General features: G+C 47.2%; 1 protein-coding gene across 3 annotated transcripts in view; it reads right to left on the bottom strand.

The window, feature by feature from the left end:
- Positions 1 to 22031, bottom strand: part of COL27A1 (collagen type XXVII alpha 1 chain) — a 256136-nt gene that overhangs the window by 134058 nt on the left and 100047 nt on the right. For all 3 annotated transcript variants that reach the window (XM_077922728.1, XM_028714253.2, XM_077922727.1), the window contains exon 13: positions 9645 to 9698. In XM_077922728.1, the coding sequence (XP_077778854.1) occupies positions 9645 to 9698 (54 nt within the window). The remainder of the gene's footprint in view (positions 1 to 9644; positions 9699 to 22031) is intronic.

Below are 22031 nucleotides of genomic sequence, written 5' to 3'. Positions count from 1 at the left end.
ATGGCAAAGCTGGGGACTCAGCTAGATTGGTAAAGAAAACGTGATTTATAAGTGTTGTATATGCAATATAACAATGCACCACCAGATGGTGCTGTGGAGTCCTGCCTTTCCCTACAGGATTTCCCTGTTTAAATTTACGTGTTTCACTGAAACACTTCTTTGATGTGTCTAGATTCAGCCTGCATAGAGCAATGGATGTGAATTTTACCTTTGTACAGTAGGCTAGTTTCTACACCCACACTCACACACCTCTCTCTGCCCTCTGTCCAAGCAGTCAGGACTCACGATCAGAGTTCAAAGACACATTCCAGCTATGCAAAAGCACTCAAGGAGGATGCAAAGCAGGGCTAGTAAGAGGTCTGGCTCAGGGAAGTGTGTGGCCTAGGGAAGGCTCCTGAGGGCCAGACAGAGAGGCCTGGGGACCACACTTACCACAAGCAAATAAAATAATCCTGCTGATGAGGAGGACTATGTCTATAAAAAACCTATAGAAAGCCATTCATGAAGAAGAGCCTCTCTGCAGGCATGGGTTGCATACAGTGTTAGTTCTACTCAGAGTAGACACACTGAACTGAATGGTCACAGCTGACAGATTCATTCATTTCAGGTTGGTCTACTTTGACTATGACTTAGCTGGATAAAATCCTGTGGGGCTCTCCTTCATCATAAGGAAATCATCATACCCACCAGCCTTTGCCATCCTGGTGCCAGATGTTATGGGCAACATATCCCATCATCTCCAGCTGTGGCGAAGGCTGATGTGCACTACCAGGGAATTCAGTGCTTCAAGTAAGAGTCTGTATGCAGCCAAAACGGCACCTTTGGTGCACAAAAGAGAGGCATCAGCAGGTTTGGGGGAACCCCAAAATTTGCAAAAAGTACAAAACAGTAATTAGGGGGGAATGCCATTTTGGGGTGGGTGTGTTATTGTTATTCACGTCCACTTCTCCCTATCCAGTGTCTCCACACCCTGCATAATTTTACATGCCTCTATACCCCACCCCAGCAAAGTATAACACTCTGAATGTTATAACCTTTCCTGATGTGGAAGATGCTCCAGCCCATGCTCAGTGGCCAGAGAATGATGGTGTGTGTAAAACGGGGGGGGGGGGCATGGAATGTAATAGCAAGGAGGAGGGCATGACTAGTTAGTCGGCTGGAACAGGGACCATGAGCACTCCGTGCTGCATCCATTTCTAAAATTTCCACAAAGAGAAAGAAGAACAGAAGGGGGTTGGGGGTGTGGGAAGAGACTGCCACAAGCCAATCTGAGGTAAACAGCACAAGCCACCCAAATTCAGTGGCACGGGAAGAAACAGTCAAGAGCCCAAAGTGTGTATCAAATTCTGGAAGCAGGTGGCAGGACAGAAACGTGGGATCCACAACTGTGTTTTCTGCATACATTCCTCCCAGCAGACTCAGAATCTGTTCCATGGGTGTCCTTTGCTGGAATTTGCTCTGTCTGTGACACTTTCCTTGACCCCACCAAACCTCTCTTCAAGCAAGCTAAGGCCTTCCCTTTTCATTCTGTGCACTAAGTGTCATAAGCTGCCCAAGTGGGGGTGGGGGAGAAAATCTAAAAAGGCCAAAGGGAAGGATTCTCTTCCGCTGGGGAATTAACATTGCAGGACTCTGGATTCTCCGGATATCCCAGGCAGAGCTTTCAAAAACTGACCTAGAGCTCCAAGCCAGATTCACGTTGAGCCCCTGAAATCTGCTTAGCCCCTGCCAGCCTGAGCAATGGTCTGGGGTGATGGGAGTCCAGCAACATCTGGAGGGCCACAGATCCCCTGCCCCTCTTTCAGAATGAGCCCAATACGTTGCTGGGAATAAAAGAGGTCCTGCATACAACTGGACCAGATGACTGGAGACATTCCGAAGAAGCAACTAGTGTTTCCTTCCTACAACACAGCTTGACACCCTCCATATACTCTGAACTTCAGCACCCATAATCCTGGTCCATTTTGCATGCTGGCTGGAGCTGAGGGGAGTTGGGAGTCCCACAACACCTGAAAGGGCTTCGGGTTGGGGTAGGCTGTCAGTTCATGGGAAGGGCCATAGCTCTATGGCAGAGTATCTGCCATGCAACCAGAAGGTCCAGGTTCAATCCCCAGTGGCATCTTCAGGAAGGTTTTGGAGAGAGACTCCTGCCCTGGAATCCTAGAATCTTAGAATTGTAGAGTTGGAAGGTGCCCTGCAACTAAAGTAAACTAAACTAAAGGATCCCTGACAGCTTCCTCTGTTCCTGCACCAATTTAAAATCCTAATGGCACACCCGCCCAGTATAATTAAGTGAATCTATGGTTTATCACAAGATAAATGGTGATGTGGACAAACTCTCACTGACATACACAACCAGGAATGTGGGGAAATCAATGCAGCTTATTCTGTAATGAGTCAAACACAGCAGACAAACTCCTAGAACTCTGACGTGAGGGCAAGAAGCATAAATTGTGCTGAAATTCCCTCTTCAGCACAACTGTCAAAGGTGCAAGGGGGTCTGTCCTTTCTGTTGCCATCACCCTTGCATCAGGTAGTCAGGAATGGTTGATGCTGTCATCCCACTAGTAAGCTGGGGAGGTGAGCCACGCAGGCCAGAAGAGGCTGGGCAGGGTGGCCCCTGACCCACTCTGGAAAGAGTCTTGGCCAGCCAGGGGATAACGGCATGGTGGATGATAATAATAATAATAATAATTTATTATTTATACCCCGCCCATCTGGCTGAGTTTCCCCAGCCACTCTGGGCGGCTCCCAATCAGTGTTAAAAACAGTACAGCATTACATATTAAAAACTTCCCTGAACAGGGCTGCCTTAAGATGTCTTCTGAATATCAGGTAATTATTTATCTTTGCGGGGGCAGGGGTCCAACGAAGGAGGGTGGGAGAACAGGAAAGGGATAACAGGAGAATAAAAGAATACAGAGCCAGTCCATGGGCAAGCCTTCCCAGAATGACTTAGGGCACAGTGTGGGAGGGAGGCAAAAGGCAGCACTTGTGCCGCTGGCCACCCCAGTGGCAAGTCAAGGAGAGAAGGGGCTAACTGAAGGAAGGGAAAGGCTACTAAGGCAGAATGATTAATAGGGAAGGATGACAGCTTAAATAAGTTTTTGGGAACTTTTGGCCCTTCAGATGCTGCCGAACTACAACTCCCATTAGCCCCAAGCAAGCAAAGATGCTTGGGATTGTAGTTCAGCAACACCTGGCAGGCCAAAGGTTCCCATACTTGGTTTAAGTAAACAGATCTCAGATGAGGATGATAAGGGCGCATTAGAGTGAGGTGCTCACCAGGTGTTTTCTTAAGGCAAGGGAACCCCTGAAGACGCTTTAAATCCATAGTGGGAGGATGGCAGCTCTCACACTGCCGTTCTGAATTTAACTGGCAGTGTGAGGGCCAAGAACCCCTAGTTCTGTGCAGTGTCCTGGTCGTGGTGGGCCGCCTGATCTGCAGCATAGACCAGTGGTTCCCAGATACCCTGCCCCCCCCGCCATGGACCACTGGAAAATTGCCAAGGGCCTTGGAGGACCACTTAACAATTTCTCTTGTAATGCACTGTGCTAGATGCTGTAGGATTTACAGAGAATTCAAACTGTAATACAATATAAGAAATAAAAGAAGCAACAGAAATGCAATGAGAAATTAATGTGAACACTTAGTGTCATGGGTACGCCTTCGCCAGTCTTCAACTGCAAGTCCACACACATGCCATGGACCACTTTAATGAAGCTCGTGGATCATTTAAGGATCCTCAGGCAATGGAGTGCTTCCATCCATCAATTCCGGTTTCTCTCCAACAGGAATAGTTAAAATGGCTTTCTCTTTAGGCTAGAAGCGGGGACCAGACCTAGGGTGGGGAACCTTTGGTTGGAGCCAAATGCAGCCCTGTTAGCCCCTCTCTATCTCTCTGGCCCTTGGGACTTTCCCCTGGGCAGGGAACTACCGACCCCCACACCTCTTACCAGCTCTCCTCTGTGGCTTCCTTTAGTGCTTGTATACCTAGCTTGAACCATGATCCTGCCTTTTGCTTGCATGGATGAAGGTTCGAGAGAGGTCTCTCTCTCTCTCTCTCTCTCTCTCTGTGTGTGTGTGTGTGTGTGTGTGGAGACCTTGGACTTTCATAAGGGCAGACTGTAGCATGCTGTGCAAAGATAAGAGCCCCATCCTTGACTCTGCCCACTTTGGCCTCTGGTTGCACCTGTCACTGGGCTTTCAAGATTCCAGAAGGCCTGCCCAGGAGGGAATGTAGCTCTAAACCAAAAAACCAAAAAAACCCACACACACTAAAAAGCACCATCCAATAAAATTATTGGTAAAAACAGCTAACAACAAACATTCAAAAATAATTGAACTCAACAACAAAGAACAGATCAATACACACATCAACTCCCTCATGTGGCGAGCCTTTGAACTACAATTGGCAGCTTCTCAGTAAAGTCCTTCAGGCCCCAAACTGGGGGCTGATGGGAGCTGGAGTCCAACAGCATCTGGAGGGTACCTCTGTGGCAAAAGTAATCTCTCCAGATGCTATTGAACTGCAACTTCCATCAGCCCCAGACACCATGGCTGATGGACCTCCCCTGCACTAGACTGAATGCGCTCAGCCAGACTGGCCACTGGATTCTCCCTCGACAAGCAAGTGCATAAAAAGGCTCCTGCTTCCAGTTAGAACCTCGCTGGAGCAACATGGTGTTTTCCTGAACCCTGGCACACTCCTGGAAATCTTCGGTCCTGACCTCTCACTCACTCCTCTGTCCTATTTGCTGTTTTGTCCTGTAGCCCAGCCTTGCTCTTTGGTCCTGACTACTGGCTAATCTCTTCTGGTTCCAATGGCTGCCTTTGGCACACCCATGCAAAAATTTACTCAAATCCAGTTTGATGGAAGGCAGTGTAGAATCATAGAATTGTTGAGTTGGAAGGGAACCTGACAGCTATCTAGTCCAACCCCCTGCAATGCAGGAATCTCAACTAGAAATGCTTTAAATCAGGGGTAAGAAACCTCAAGTCCAAGGGGCAAATGCTCCAAGCCTCACTATTTGGCCCTTGGGGTTCACCCAGTTGTGCCCCCTCTTCCTGAACCTATGCCCCCCAATTGGCCCTTCCTTGAAAATTTTTGCCTGTCTGATAATATTTCTTGCCTGCCTGGATGAAGGACAGGTCCTGGGGTGAATGGTACAATGGTGAGATTCACATTTATTGCACCTTCTCCTTTTGCCCATGGCTGTGCCCACTACTGCCACGAAGGCCCAGGAAAGTTGCCCCAAAGAGAATGTGGCCATGGGCTGAAAAAGCTTCCCCATCACTACCTTAATTAATTAAATAAATTAGGAACTAGGTGCACCCAGGAAGACACCAACAGAGCCAGTATCTCTAGGTGGGCAAATGCTTCCAACTTCCAAAACAAGGAATACCTAAGACATAACTGAGTTGCAATGGCAGATTCTGGGTGAGAGTCACACACATAGAGGAGGAAAGCCCACTCAGCTCTTGTGCTGAAAGCCTTCATGTTCTGCTTGTGGGTTTCCCAGAGGCAGCTGGTGGTTGGCCACTGTGGGAAAAGATTCTAGAGCAGACGGGTCGGCCCTTGGTCTGATCCAACAGGTCCCTTCTAATTGTCCTTAACTCCTACCCTTTAGTTCTCACACAAGCAGCCAGAATGAAGGGCATATGCTGTGTCTAAAGCAAGCAATCTTTATGCATTTTATCTCTGCTCTGACAACTGAACTGCTGGACAGCTGTTCTACTTAAAACGCACACACACACACAAATGCACCAAGGAAAATCAATTGAAACAGAGAATTTTGAGGTTAGGGAGAGTTAAAAGCAACGTTTAGGAAGGGTTAGGGAAAGAAATCTGCTGGTCCAAGGCATATTTTCTGGTGATAATGCAGTTTTATTTTTCGAAAAGAATAAAAGGAAAAAGGGCCTTCCTGGCCCGCTTCTATAGAAGGGGATAGGCTGAGCAAGAAATTGTATGGTGAGGGGACCAGGGATGGTCCCCTGAATTTCGTGTTTTTCAAATATTAAATTCACTTCTCCACATTTCTGCAACAATTTGCATTTTTAAAAATCCTCATGAAAAATTATCCAGCATTTCCATGCAAACTTATCCTAATATACACATTTTTCTATGGAGTTTTGCCTGATATACACATATTTGCAAACAATTTCCCCTGATATAATGCGGTTTTTATATGTCTTTTTCTCTAATGCATTCATTTTCAGGCATACTTTCCCCTAACATATGCAGTTTTGCAAACACTGGCTGGACAATTTGGATAAGCGCAAATTTCAAAGAACCGCTATGTTTTAGTTCACATTTTGTTTTGGAAAGTGTAGATTTCATAGATTTGCATTTAAATGAGAACTGAATCACATTTCTCCTCAATCCTTAAGGGGACCAATGGTAAACACTGCAAAAACAACCAGGTTGTACGGTTATTTCTGAGAGATTACAGAAACAGCCAGACGTACAGGTAGCCTTATATCAAAGCTGAAAGCTATTTAACTGTACTCAGTGTTACTACAATACAATTGAATCCCATCAGGGGTTTTTTAAAAGGCTAGCTGCTTCAAGGTATGCTACCTTTGCACACCTTCACCAGAACCACGGTTTTAATTCTTAGGGAGATTATGAGAAGAGGGCTGCTGAATTGGACAAACAGCCTTTATTTTCCAGCATCCTGTTCTTACATTGGCCAACCAGAAGCCTATCAATAATAAGTGGGACCTGCAACAAAACATTGTGATACTGCAGGTTCTTGGCCCAAGATTCCAGTTCAGGCAGCCGAAGTCATCTCCATGGCATTCCTCTCTCTCTCCACCATCCAGTTTCCCATTTCCCCTCCAAAAGACACTCAACATTCTGTGCTCACTGAACATGCTTAACACTTCTTGATCTAGCTCGGGGTTTTTAGTACTTCTCCAAACCGTAGAGTTTTGCCCAAGGCTGCTGATTACCTCCCAGTTGTGTGGGAATGGCTCTGTTGCAGCTCCATAAGGGTCCACTGTCAAAAATGAGTTAAGAACATAAGGAGAGCTCTGCTGGACTAGGTCAATGGTCCACCTAGTCCAGCATCCTATTCTCACAGTGGCCAACCAGATGGCTGTGGGAAACCAGCAAGCAGAATTCAACCACAACAGTACGCTCCCGTCTTGTAGTTTCCACCAATTAGTATTCAAAAGCACTGAGCCTCCACAGTAGCAGCAGAGCATAGCCATTGTGACTAGTAGCCATCAATAGTCCTCTCCTCCATGACTTTGTCCAGTCCTCTTCTAAAGCCTCCCAAGTTGGTGGCCATCAATGCCTCCTGCAGGAAGGAGTTCCATAGTTTTGTGCATAGCTGCACAAAAAAGTACTTTCTTTTATCTCTCCTGATAAAGTTCACTATTAGCATACGGAATACTTCCTGCATGCTTTCCCTTATATCTGCAAAAGTTTTAGAAATAAAGACTTTTTGTAATTGAATGCTGTACATTCATGTTTTGGATCTGGAAAGAGGCTGGCAACTTGCCTCTTACACAGACTAAAAGTAAGGGATGCAAACTCTTCCCATACCAAATGGTCTGAATCTTCAGCATAAGGAAGGTGCACAGACGTAGGTCTTGTTTTATATCCTAAGAAAAACCAGACACTGCAGAATGGACTGCACCAGAGATGCTGAATCTGTGGTCCTGCAGCTGTTGATGAAAATCTGCTAGAATTCATCACAGCCAATAGCTAGGAATGATCGGAGTTCGAGTCCAGCAACATCTGGAAGGCCAAAGGTTACCCATCTCTGCTGTAGATCTATGATTACTGATCAGAGCTGGGCCTTCTTCAATCCACACATTGCCCAAAACACCAGGAGAGAAATCTAGCCTAAAAAGCTCCTCCTCCTCCTCTCTATGGAGTGGAGATGGGGTAGCTACAGTCCTCCAGAAGATGCTGGACATAACCTCCCATCATTCCTGGCCAATGATCATGCCACCTGATCAGGCTGATGGGAGTTGAATCCAGCATCATCTAGAGGGCAACTGCTTCCCCATCTGATAGGCTGGACCTCTGCACAGTTACAGACCATAGTCTCTCCCAGCCCTGCCTGGAAATGCCAGGGATTTGATCTGGGACCTTCTGCAGACAAAGCAGATTCTCTACCACTTAGTTACAGTGGCAATAAATAAATAAACGTACTGTATTTTTCTCTGTATAAGACAATGCTTTTTGCTGGAAAAAAATAGGCAACAATTGGGTGTCGTCTTATACACGGATAGTAAATACAGAGGGGGAATGTGTAATTAATGGCAGCAGCAAGCAGGAGATTGGCAGCGACGACTGAGCAGGTGATTGGTGGCTGTGATGAGGTGGGCAGGCGATTGGCAGCTGCAGCAAGTGGGCGGGTCGGCTGTTGGTGGCAGCGAGCAGGCAGACAAATGGTGGCTGCGGCGAGGTATGTGATTGGCAGTGGCTGTGGCAAGTGATTGGCAGTGGCAGGCAAGCGGGTAAGTGATTGGTGGAAGTGACCTCCCCCCCCCAAAAAAAGCTAAACAACTTAATTTCTTAATTTTGGGTTAAAAAAAATAGGGGTTGTCTTATACATGAGAGTGTCTTATACATGGAAAAATACGGTAATAAATAAATGCAGCTCCCTTTAGCCCCAGCCAGCATGGCCAATGGTCAAGAAGGATGATGCATGTAGTCCAACAAGTCCTGGAAGGCACCATATTGGTCAACCCTTTCTTTAACTGGAACTGCTGAGGACTGAAGATGGGACCTTCTGCATGCAAAGCACATACTTCGCCAGGAAGTTACAGCTCTTTCCCTAAGGCCTCCATCCAAGCAGTCCAAAAAACAGAGCGGCCCAGCTCTATCATTTCATCCCAGACAACTGTAGAATGCTGCCAGCTTCTCACTGTACCAACAGGGAGGAGGGGGATTGGATTTTATCCAGAGCAGTTATACTCACGAGAATACCCACTGAAATTAAAGTACCTGAGTAATATCCACCAGTTTCAATGGGTCTACTCTGTGTAGGACTAACACTGGAAACTATTATTAATATTATTGTAATTATTGTTTTGGTTTTTTAAAAGATTTCTTACCTGCCCTTCATGATAAGGTCCCGGGGAGGTTGCAGCATTGTCAAAGCACAGTATTAAAACCAGTTGATACAATCTACACTCAAAAGAAGAGGGGGTTGCATTCAACTGCATTTTACTCAGAGCAGACCCACTGAAATTAATGAACATGGCTAAATTGGGGGCATCCGTTTTAATGGGCCTACTTTGAGTAAATTGCCTAGAGATCTGAGTATAAGATCTGTAAGATGAGTGACAGAAAAGATGCTTCAAAAACACCCAGTTACCCTTGGCTTTTGTTCATCCTTTCCCCAGCAAGCAAAGCACTCTGTGGGACTGCAGGGGAAGACGGAAAGAGGAGAGGCAGGGAAGGGAGGGCACCCTCATTGACCTCTCCCTTGTTAGATGCTTGACTGAAGTATTTAGCACGTTGTATAAAAGATGGGAATTGTTTCAAGAGGGAACTTAAAACAACAAGGCAGGCCTGAGGCCGCTGATTCCAAGGGGCCAATCCCAAACAGCAAACAGGCCACCTCCCAATGAGGCCCACAAAAGAAAACAAAAACCAGGAGAGAAACTTTTGCCAACTTACTGGGTTGCCATCAATGCCCGGAGGTCCTCGTTCTCCAAGATCACCAGGAAAGCCCTGAGGAGCAGTAAGGGGTGGGAGTAAGAGAGAGAAAGAGAAAGACGGGGAGGGAGGGAAACCCTTTGGTTACAAAGTAGGACAATGCAATGGATATGCAGGTGGTAAATACGAGATGTTAAAATCCTGCCTCTTTTTCCTCAAGTCAAAAAAGCTGTCAAGAGAAGGAAAAGTTCCCGTGTACCATTTATTGCTGATTATCTTTACCTTTACCTTTTATCTATAAAAACAGTTGAGATTCCCACCACCAACACCTTTTTATCAAGCCAGATACAGTGGTACCTCGCAAGACGAATGCCTCGCAAGACGAAAAAACTCGCAAGACGAAAGGGTTTTTGGTTTTTTTGAGCTGCTTCGCAAGACGAATTTCCCTATGGGCTTGCCTCGCAAGACGGAAACGTCTTGCAAGTTTGTTTTCAATGCATTCCTATGGGAAACCGTGCTTCGCAAGACGAAAAATTCGCAAGGCAAAAAAACTCGCAGAACGAATTAATTTCGTCTTGCGAGGCACCACTGTATTTGAGGTGGTTAAGAACGTGAGTATTAAAGCATTGATAAAAAATGTGAAATGCAGAGCAGTAAACATGGCCAGTGTGGAGTAGTAATAACACACCACAGGAAATAGGGCACAGTTAGCGAGCACTCACTTGAGTGCCCAAGCCGGGGGGGGGGGCATTTGTGGCGAGCCAGCAGCTGTTACGAACCTGAGGGCCGAAGGTGTCCTGGACCTCACTGCTGGACCACAAACCCAAACTCCCTGCTCTGTTTCTGCCAAAGGCCCCCAATTATTATGCTTATATTTATTTTTAATTTATATGCCAGCCTTTATCAAAAGACCACAGGGCAGTTTACAGCATAACACACAAAATGTATAATGTGATAATAGTAAAAAGAAAAAGGAAATAAGGTGGCACCCCCCCGTCCTGTCATTAAAAAGACCATAGATCGTTAACAGCTGAAGGCCTGGTTGAAGAACCATGTTTTTGCCTGGCCCCGAAATATATGTAGTGAAGGCGTCAGGTGAAGCTCCCTGGGGAGACCATTCCACAAGCAGGGAGCCACCACAGAAAAGGCCCCATTTTCATGTTGCCACCGTCCTGACCTCTCATGGAGGGGGCACACAAAGAAAGGCCTCAGATGATCAATACAGTGGTACCTCAGGTTACATATGCTTCAGGTTACATATGCTTCAGGTTACAGACTCTGTTAACCCAGAAACAGTGCTTCAGGTTAAGCACTTTGCTTCAGAATGAGAACAGAAATTGTGCTCCGGAGGCGTGGCAGCAGCAGGAGGTCCCATTAGCTAAAGTGGTGCTTCAGGTTAAGAACAGTTTCAGGTTAAGTACAGACCTCCGGAACGAATTAAGTAATTAACCCGAGGTACCACTGTATAGGATCTGAGTCAGTTCATACGGGGAGAGGCAGTTCCTAAGGTATGGCGGTCCTGAGCCACATAAGGCTTTAATGCATAAACCAGATTGATACACAGGCAAAGCACAGGTCACAAGGTGTAGCAGGTACAGAAGAGGCAGAGATATATAGCTAAGACATTGACCCAACAAGTGGCACAACCCTTGTGTCTTCCTGTTGACGAGTCAGGGGAGCACAGTCCCAGACTGGGCAAGCAAACAGGCACTCCTTCGAGTGGGTAAGGTCTGCGGGGTTTGCCTGCACCAGTGCTGTCCTTGAGACAGAGGCAGTGTCAGCACCAACTCAGCACTTGATTTATTCTCAGTTGCCTCCTCCAAAGGAGGAGGCTCCTCACTGGCAGGAGAAGGCATATGACCAGGGATGATGGACGCCACAATGGGGGGGGTACCTTTGCTAACCCACGGGTCCCTCCCCAGGATCCATTCCTCCCATTCCTAGATGACTGACCTCCTCCCCGGGCTCAGACACTTCTTGGTGTCCCAGATCCATCTCCCTCATCCTGCTAGGACCTTCCCCATGGCTGCCCAGCTCCAACACCCAGAGCACCTCAGGATCCAGCCCTCTCCTCCATGACATTGCCATGGGGCTCATGGCACAAAGCAAGCTTCTTCTGAGAGCTGTCTCACAACCACTGATTGGGTTCAGATAATCATTAGGATTACGAGAATTTGAAAAGTGCAGGCATGGTCTCATGATGACAGAGGCAGCCCAGCTGGACTCAAGCAGGAGGCAAGTGTCAATATGCAAAGATGCTCCAAAAGGTGATGTCGCAGGTAAGGCCCACGCAGAAAGCCTTGAAAAGAGAGCAAGGGAGAAGGCGCTTGGGGTTGTTTGGGAACAACCATGGTTAGGGAAAGGGCTGTAGCTGCCTGGTGGGGCATCTGCCTGGCCTGAAGAAGATCCCAGGTTCAATCCCTCACATCTCCCATTATCACTTGGAAAGAATCCTGCCTGAAACCCTGGAGAATCACTGCTATTCAGTCTGAACAATACTGAGGTAGATGCAGCAAGGGTCTAACTCAGTATGAGTCAGCTCCCTCTGTTCTTGCTTCATTCAGTCCTTTGTTGAGTACTAAGACGACTGGAATCTTACTTAATTTCTAGGAGAAGTGATAAAGCTTTTTGGCATGCAGAAGGTCCCAGATTCAAACATGGAAATACTGCAGTCTGAAACCACAGAGAGTTGCTGCCTGTCTGTGTAGGCAATACAGTCTGGCTCAGTATAAGGCAGCTTCCTGTGTCCCAGTGAAAGAGACCTCATTCAGGCCACCAAAGGAACCTGTTGCTTTGGCTCATCAAGGGAATTTTTCTTCAGGGAAAGTCAGGATGGAAAGAAAGTTTCCCCCACCCAATGTTTGCATAGCAAAGAAGAATTTTGCATCTCCAGGTCTTGAGGGAAGAATGCTGCCATTTAGAGCCTGCTTGACCACTCTAGGCCTTGAATCCTTCACAAAACGGAGACTGCAAACTCCTCAAGTAATCCACAGATTAAAAGGGGGGGGGCAGGAATTGCAACAAGGATCTCTCTGCAAGCTCTCAATTGCACAATTACAAATTTATCACAGGCTCTGGTTCATTTGCTCTGCTCTATGATGCCTTGCACCAGTTTAAAAGCAAAATATGGTACATGGTATTTGAGCTAAATATACTTTAATATAAATAAATAAATAAATAACTAAATACACACACAACTGTTCTACAAAGTGATATTCTGTCAAAAATGCACCTGCAAGAGTGAAAGAGATACGAAGCAGGGCCATTCCGTTCCAGCTGGTCATTATCAGCGCAACTGTTAAAAAAACAAACTAGTGCCTGGGGTTGCCTTTTTCCCTTTCCCCTCCCCATCTTTCCCCCCTTTTTAGATTGCAAGCCTGCAGGCCTGGACTGTCTCATTTCAATTAATCATATGCAAACCACTCTGGGGTTCTTTCTGGCTGAAAAGTGAATTAAAGTGTTCCAAATAGAACATTTAACAGTAGGCCAGAGAGAGAGATAGCTCAGTTGGTAGAGCATGAGACTCATTCTTCGGGTCGTGGGTTTGAGCCCCATGTTGGGCAAAAGGTCCCTGGACTAAATGACACTAATTGGACCTTCACGGTCCCTTCCAGCTCTACACTTCTAGGATTCTATGTGCAGATGTAAGCTGCCCCACTCTATAGACTCAAATACAACCTACAAGAAGCAGCATGGGCTGTATACAATAAAATTTTCTCCTTGCTTTTTCCATATTTGTTAATCAGATGGGCAAGATTGAATGCATTATCCATTGTCAGAAGAACCAAACCTGATCTAAATCCCGTTTATTCTTCAAAGATGCTACCATTTGCCAGAGCCCAATCCTCACATCTATCAATCTGATACCTGGCATATAATGTTATCTGCAATGTTTATCAGGCAGATAGGCCATCTAATTGCTGGCCTGAATTCATTCTCTCTTCTTATCAATAGTGATATCTATACTCACAGTCCAACCAGCTGGGATTTTAGTAATGAGATTCATAGCATCAAAGGGCTTGGCAACTGTATCCTATTTGTTTATTAAAAGCTCAGTTGGGATACCATCTTCGCCAGTGGCCTTAATTCCTTCCAAAAAGCCAATTAAACCTCCCACCTCTTTTTTTCAGTTGCAAGGAGCCACGGAGCCATGGTTTCAAATTCAATTTGACAAGCCTGCAAGCTGGCATCACAAACTATTTTGCTGAACGCTCTGTAACAGCGAGTTCCCCTAACACAATTAGAAACATGTTAATTGAAGGGATTAATGTATGGCAACTGTCATTAATCATGACTGAAGCACATGAGTTCACCATTGTGGCATCAGCTTGAAAGTGAAGCAAGCCTCAGAATTATTAATGTTAAAAAAAAAGAAAATCTTATCTCCCAAGGTTGTTCCAAATTAGTTCATATTTCCGCTTCAGCTTTTACTCCTTATTGGTTAGGAGTTGTATCCAAAAAATGTCCGACTCACCAAGCACACCACCTTGCCCCCGCGATTGAGGGGGCCAGGGCTGCATGATGTCAGCACGCCACATACACACACCACGGGGCTTGCACACATGACATCAGCACACCCTGTGCCATGCTTGTGCCATGTGGCACACTCCAAGGCATGCTGATGTCACTCGCGCACACTGCAGGGCATGCTGACGTGTCATGCACACGCCTTGCAGTGTGTGCACATGATGGCAGCACTCCCTGCGGTGTGCGCACATGACCGCCGGGGATTTTTGAGGAGGCCCAGACCCTTCCTTGGCAATTTTTTTGGGGGGGCGGCCCTCTCCTAGATGGTGCACCTGCTACCCACTGAAATGAATGGACTTGGGCTAGTTGAGTTCACCCATTTTGGTGCATCTACTCTTGAGTATGACTAACACTGGATACAGCCCTTCATGTTTTTAACATTGTTTTGCGATTGTGTATTATGATTTATAGGGTATTATGTATTATATTATAGGTTATTATGTATTGTGTATTATGATTTATAGGGGACACGGGTGGCGCTGTGGGTAAAAGCCTCAGCGCCTAGGGCTTGCCGATCGAAAGGTCGGCGGTTCGAATCCCCGTGGCGGGGTGCGCTCCCGTTGCTCGGTCCCAGCGCCTGCCAACCTAGCAGTTCGAAAGCACCCCCAGGTGCAAGTAGATAAATAGGGACCGCTTTCTAGCGGGAAGGTAAACGGCGTTTCCGTGTGCGGCTCTGGCTTGCCAGAGCAGCGATGTCACGCTAGCCACATGACCCGGAAGTGTCTTCGGACAGCGCTGGCCCCCGGCCTCTTGAGTGAGATGGGCGCACAACCCCAGAGTCTGGCAAGACTGGCCCATATGGGCAGGGGTACCTTTACCTTTACCTATTATGATTTATATTGTATTTTTGTACACCACTTTGGTCTTAAGTGCGGAGCGATGTAAACATTCTGACATCAATTAATTAAAATCCAAAATGGCAACACCAACTGTGAGGAGCCTCGCTGCAGCATTCTGCACCTGCTGGAGTTTCTGGGACAGCTTCAAGGGCAGCCCCGCGTAGAGCGAATAAGGCTGGTTTGATTCTCTCCCTTGTTCCCAATGTACATCTTCATTCACCCCACCTTCCCTGGTGCAGGGGCATCATTTTGTGGTTCACCTCAGGTGCCAAAATGTCTTGGGCCAGCTTGCAGAAAAGAGTCCTCTACATACAGTCACAGGAATACCAAGTGAGACCACTGGGTCCACATAGCTCAGTATTTTCTACACAGATTGGCAGTGGCCCTCTAGAGATCAAGGCATAATTGCTTGTTTATTTACTCTATTTATGGCTGGCCTTCCTGTAAAAATTATAAGAAACGGCACTAACATTCCGAACATTTCAATTCAGTATTGTTTGCTCTTCTCCTGCTGAGTGGGACCCATACTAGGGAGAAGACATCTCACGTCCGTTCTTTTGTATTTTGCTTCTGAGCAACAGGAAAACTATGCAGCTTCCCAACAGAGCTCCAAGGTGGCATTGGCCAAGGCATTGAGGGGAGAGATGATCACAAGCAGCTTGTTAGCATCTGCACACACTAATACCTATTTACACACACAAACACACACAGAGAGAGCTGACTTTTTAAAGGGAAAGGGAAAATCAGGGAAGAAACATCGTCTCTAATCTGTGAAAATAAAAGGGAAAATGTGGATCTATAATGACCATTTTCATTGCTAAAAGAGGAAATGAGAACTTAAAATTAGTGTAAATGCAAAGATCCGCACTTCACATACAACTCCACATCCTGTTCTAGCGCTCTCTCTCTCTCTCTCTCTCTCTCTCTCTCTCTCTCTCACACACACACACACACACCCTATTGAAATTTAGACCTTGTGCATACTTTTTCAATCAGGGTGCATTTTAAGGCTGTAATGTTAAGGGAATTCATGGGCAAGCTTCCAGGGGCCATATACGAGTGGCATTAAGTAGGTGGAGGAATGGGCATGGCTACAAAAAAACCTGGGGTTTCCTCTCTCTCCTTCTCTCTCTCAGACCTCCATCCAAGCAAGCGTCTTTTCACAGATCAAGGAAACATTCCCACCAAGCAAAAGCACCCAGGAAGGGAGCCGAACAGGAAAGAACAGGGGTATGGCCTGGGAGGGATCTCAAGGGCCAAACAGAGAGGCCTGAAGGGCCGCATTTAGCCCTAAGCCTGGTATTCCCCATCCCTGAGACAGAGGGTTAGAACAGATTTATTTTATTCAGAGCTGAAGTTGGCAATATAGGAGCATAGAGCTGTCTCCATTCTTGTTTTAACAGGACAGTTTTCTTGCGTATTATAATCATGGATTATATTTTAATATTTGGGTCACCGCTTCTTATACCTGATAACCGATTAGAAGTCTACTTTGGCAGTAAGTGGAATATGAAATAAGAACAACAATAACAACAACAACAACTATAACTGCCAATAACTATAACTCTCTCCTGATATAACCACAGCTGATATTCATTTTCTATTGACCATGGGTGATCACAAAAAGAGACAGCATAAAATATGCATATGCCATAGTTGTAAGTAAAAATAAAATCTAAAAATCATGTGTAAAAGAAACTAAGACTACGGCCAGTTGGACAACTTCAGCAGCAAGTCATCAATCAACACACAGTCAAGCCTACAGCCCATTATGCAAGAATCAAGTACACTTTCACAGAATTTAGTTGCAAGTAATGCAAAGCCAGCCACTAATTTGCCCATTTGTCAGTAAGTAATCAATTCTTATAAAACTCCAACTGATACAATTGTCTCCCCAGTAGCCAGAGACAAGCGTCCTCTACAGCTGAATATTGCAGCATGCCAAGGGAAACTTCTTCCACAACAAGTGAAGTCATGGAAATTCAGATCCTGCAGACTGAAAAGTATCTACTCTGCTGTGGGCAGAAGTCCTTTGAAGGATTACATAAGAAAGGGGCTAAGGAGGTGAGAGAAATATGCAGAGATGTTCAGCTTCCAATCTGGATTATGAGGAGGAACAGCATGAGACAAAGGAGTCAGAGCATGTGGGAGTTGAAGGTTCAGTTGTGGATCTGCCAGATCAAACGTGACCAAATGTTTGGCTCTAGTTTTGCAATTGGGGACATAAAAACAGCCTTGCTGGATCAAGCCAAAGGGGCTCACCTAGTCTAGCTTTCTGTTCTTCCAGTGGCAAACCAGAAGTCCCAATGGAAAGCCAATAAGTAGGACCTGAGCCAACAAAAACTGGTACTAAGAAGTATACTGCCTCCGTCAGTGAATGTATCACAAAGCATTATTTTCTATGAATTTCTCTAAACGATCCAAGATGGTGGCCTTTGCTGCATCTTGCAGAAAATTTAATAAAGAGGCGCAGCACAGATCAGTTTGCACAATGAGCCAAGTGAGTCCAAACCTGGTCCTAGACTGGGGGGCTGGGGGGCGTTTATAGCTGGCAGTCCAGATGCTTCAGTCCCCCAACACCCAGGGGCCATTTGGATGGGTAGGCAGAGCTGCCCACCTACCAATCATCTGATATCAGGTGAAATATTTTCCTTTCCCCTCCTGGTCTGAAATCAAACCATGCAGGCAAATGGCACAGCATGAATTGCAAGTACAGTGGTGCCTCGCAAGACGAAATTAATTTGTTCCGCAAGTCTCTTCGTCTTGCGAGTTTTTCGTCTTGCGATGCACGGTTTCCCATAGGAATGCATTGAAAATCAATTAATGCGTTCCTATGGAAACCGACTTCAGACCAGGTCCGGGGACAGTCTGTCCCCCGACCTCTTCTGAAGGCTGGGGGGGGGGGGGAACAAGGGCTTTTCTTCCCACCCCCAGCATTTAAAAAAACCCCGGGACAGCGTCTCCCCCGTCCCCGGACCTGACCTCAAGGCAGGCGGCGGGGAGAAGAGCGCTTCTCCCCGCTGCCTGCCCCGCAAGCTCCTGGGACAGCTGGGAGACGCAGCGCGTTTTCCTGCTGTCCCCGGACCTGATCTGAAGGCGGGCGGCGGGGAGAAGAGCGCTTCTCCCCGCTGCCTGCCCCGCAAGCTCCGGGGACAGCAGGGAGACGCAGCGCGTCTTCCTGCTGTCCCCGGACCTGATCTGAAGGCGGGCGGCGGGGAGAAGAGCGCTTCTCCCCGCTGCCTGCCCCGCAAGCTCCGGGGACAGCAGGGAGACGCAGCGCGTCTTCCTGCTGTCCCCGGACCTGATCTGAAGGCGGGCGGCGGGGAGAAGAGCGCTTCTCCCCGCTGCCTGCCCGCAAGCTCCTGGGACAGCTGGGAGACGCAGCGCGTCTTCCTGCTGTCCCCGGACCTGATCTGAAGGCGGGCGGAGGGGAGAAGAGCGCTTCTCCCCGCTGCCTGCACCGCAAGCTCCTGGGACAGCTGGGAGATGCAGCGCGTCTTCCTGCTGTCCCCGGACCTGGTCTGAAGGCGGGCGGAGGGGAGAAGAGCGCTTCTCCCCGCTGCCTGCACCGCAAGCTCCGGGGACAGCTGGGAGGCGCAGCGCGTCTCCCCGCTGTCCCCGGACCTGATCTGAAGGCGGGCAGCGGGGAGCCTTCCGAAGCCCGGCGGCGGCGGGAGGAGGTGTCCCCGCCCCGCCGCCAGGCTTCGGAGGAGGTCCGAGGACAGTGGGGAAGATGCGCTGCGCTTCCCCGCTGTCCCGGAGATTTCCCTATGGGCTGTCGTCTTGCGAAGCAAGCCCATAGGGAAATTCGCTTTGCGAAGCGCCTCCAAAACGGAAAACCCTTTCGTCTAGCGGGTTTTCCGTCTTGCAAGGCGTTTGTCTTGCGGGGTACCACTGTACAGATGATCAGTTAACTCTCAATGCTTCCAACGGAACAGGGTCTGCAGATATCAGTCATTTCAATGTAAAGGGAATGACAAAGTGTCATATTCAATTAACTTCTACTCAGTCGGCCCATTGAAATTAATTGACCAAAGTTAGCTATGTCTATTAATTTCAATGGGTCTACTCTGAGCAGGACTAGAACTGGATTCACAGACTTAAAAACGATGATGTAAACGAATACAGATCGCAGTAACTTGGTTTCTCGTGACCACAGATGAACATGTGAACTGTGACAATTTTCTGCCTCTTTTTCAGTTTTCATCAAGATTCTGCAACATCTATCCTAGCTGCTACACTTTGTCAGCTGCCTTCTTAAAATGTGGCACCCATAACTGAAAAAAGTATTCTTAACGTGTGGCCTGACCAGAACAGAATGGAGTGGAAGTATTTCCATCCTGTTATATGTGTTTCAATTCAAAGTTAAATCTTAAATTTTCTTCAAAGAACCTGAGTTGTATCCACCTTTCCCTTGAGGTAACAGGCGGATGGGATTTAATGTTGTGCAACAGAGGAATCCAACGCAATAGCTGCACTAGCGGACACTCGTGGCACAATGAACTGTGCTATCTATTGTGCAACAAAATTAACTGGCAACCCATTCATGAACTTTTTTGCGCAACAAGATTCTGCTGGAGCAAGCCAAGTACACTGCTAATTGACTTCAATTTAGTGCTACACTGGATACAACAGTCCAAGTTAAAAAATGCTAAAGGTGACATTAATCCAGTACACTGTGCATGAAAACAGCACATCATGGAAAGAGTGACTCCTGTTGCTTGTCATAATGAACATGTTATTACCGGGGAGGCAAGTTTGGTCATTGTTTGAAGACCATACCTGCCTCCAGGTCTGGTCCTGACCAGAAGGTTACAGGTATCAACAAGTGTGACCCACATGACCTTAAGGTGCTGCTGTGCAATGCCAGGTCAATGATTCACAAGACCACTGCCATCCATGACTTGACCATAGATGGAAGACCTAGCATGTGTAACTTGGTTAGACATGGCAGATGGGTCTGTTCTTGCCACTGCTTGTCCACCAGGTTTCTCCTACGCACAGCAACCCAGGTCATGTGAGCAGGGGGGGGGGCGTTTACAGTGATTTTTAGGAAATCATTAGCTTGCACCAGGCATCCTGTTGGGAAGACCCAGTTTTCTAAGTGGAAGTTGGGCAATAGGAGCAGTACTGGATTCCTGTTGGTGTATCTACCTCCCCACTGCACCAAGGATTCCCTGCCCAAGTTGCTTCAGGTTGTGGTGGACGTTCTCCTGAAGACACCTAGTCTGGTGGTCCTACGGAATTTTAACATCCATGCTGACACGACCTTACAATGGGCCACTAGGGACTTCATGGAAAGTATGGCCTCCATGGGGCTGTCCCTGAAAAGGTTTGCTCCAACCCATAGCCATGGACATGCCTTAGACCTGATGTTTACCTCTATGGATGTGGGTGATCTGACACTAAGTTCCAGTGGAACAAAAGAAGTGCCATGGTCTTCCTGGTGCACTTCCTGGTGCAACTAGACTCTTCTCTGCAGCTCTTCAGGTGCAACTGCAGGGAGGTGGGACTGATTCAAATGGTCCCCCACTGCTTAATGGATCCAAATGGCTTCCAGAGAGTAGGGGGGGGGATGTCTTCTCCCATGTTGATGGCCTTTCAGTTGATTCACTTCTGGCCTGCTGGAATGTGGAGTTAACCAGGGCTATCAACTGTTTGGCTCTAAGTACTCCCTTCAGTTGCATGGAGCCCAGATGGCCCCATGGTTTTTCCTGGAACTGAGGGCAATGAACCAATTGCTGAGACAGCTAGAGTGCCAGTGGTGAAAAACTTGTTCTGAATTGGACTGAACACAAGCTCAATGTCGAGTCTACCAAGTGGCGATAGCAACAGCAAAAAGGAGCTTTTTCGCTGCCTCTATTGCATCTGTGGAAAACAGCACCTAGAGACTCTTTCGGGTGTTTTTTAGTCTAACAGAACCACCTTCAACATCGGTACCTGGTGAGGAATCCAAGATCTCCTGTAATGATTTTGAAAAAAAATAAAAAAGGCAGATAAAATTTTGAAAGTGGTAGACTCCACCATAGTAGGAAGGCCATGGTGGGAAAGTGCCAGAGCTCCATCTAGTCAGGTTGCATGGGATCAGTTTCAACCTGTTATCTCTGAGATGTGGAGAGGCTGCTTAGACGAATGAAACAAACTACCTGTCTCCTTGATCCTTGCCTATCCCAGCTCATAAAAGCAAGCCAGGCAGGGCTGGGCAATGAGCTCTGTGTTTCCCAGACCCACTTAAAAAAGCAGTTATTAAACTCATCTTTTAACAAACATATTTGGACCCGACCATTATGGCCAGTTATTGCCTAGTATCAAATATTCCATTCCTGCACAAGGTAGTCACTGAACAACTCCATCTGGAGCATGCAGACCATATGCATCCATTTCCAATTGGGATTCAGCCCCCATCTTGGGACTGAAACTGCTTTGGTCGCGCTGGTCGATGATTTCCAGCAGGCTAGGGAAAGAGGTGAAAGCTGTTTCCTGGTTCTGCTGGATCTCCCAGTGGCTTTTGATACCATAAACTATGGTATATTCCTGCACCATTTAGGTGGGTTGGGAGTTGAGGGCAGTAGTTATGCAGTGGTTCTGCTCTTCCTCCTGGGCCGTGTCCCGTGTTGCAGGGTGAGTGTTTGGACCCCTGAGCACTCAGTTGTGAAGTGCCTCGGGGCTCTGTCCTCTCTCATGTGCTTTTAAACATTTATATGAAGCTGCAGGGAGAGATCATCAGGGGGGTTGGGGCTGAGTGTTCACCTGAATGCGGATGATACCTAGCACTACCTCCTTTAAATCAGAACCAGTGAATGTGGTGAATGTCCTATGGGTCTGGAGGCAGTTAGAGGATGGATGGTGGTTAACCCTAACGGATTGAATCCTGACAAGACAAGTACTATTTCTGGGGGGCAGGGGGTAGGTGGGGGTGGAGGACTCCCTGGTCCTGAATGGGGACTCACAGCTATGCAGGTCAGTTCTATGTCCAGGGCAGCTGTCTACCCGTGCTATTTGGTATGCCAGCTGACACCCTACCTGCCTGTGCACTGTCTCA

Source organism: Podarcis muralis, chromosome Z, assembly GCF_964188315.1.
Source record: "Podarcis muralis chromosome Z, rPodMur119.hap1.1, whole genome shotgun sequence".
NCBI classification, from domain to species: Eukaryota; Metazoa; Chordata; class Lepidosauria; order Squamata; family Lacertidae; genus Podarcis; species Podarcis muralis.
The sequence above is the reverse complement of the archived record's forward strand: the minus strand, read 5'-3'. Positions and strand labels throughout refer to the sequence as shown.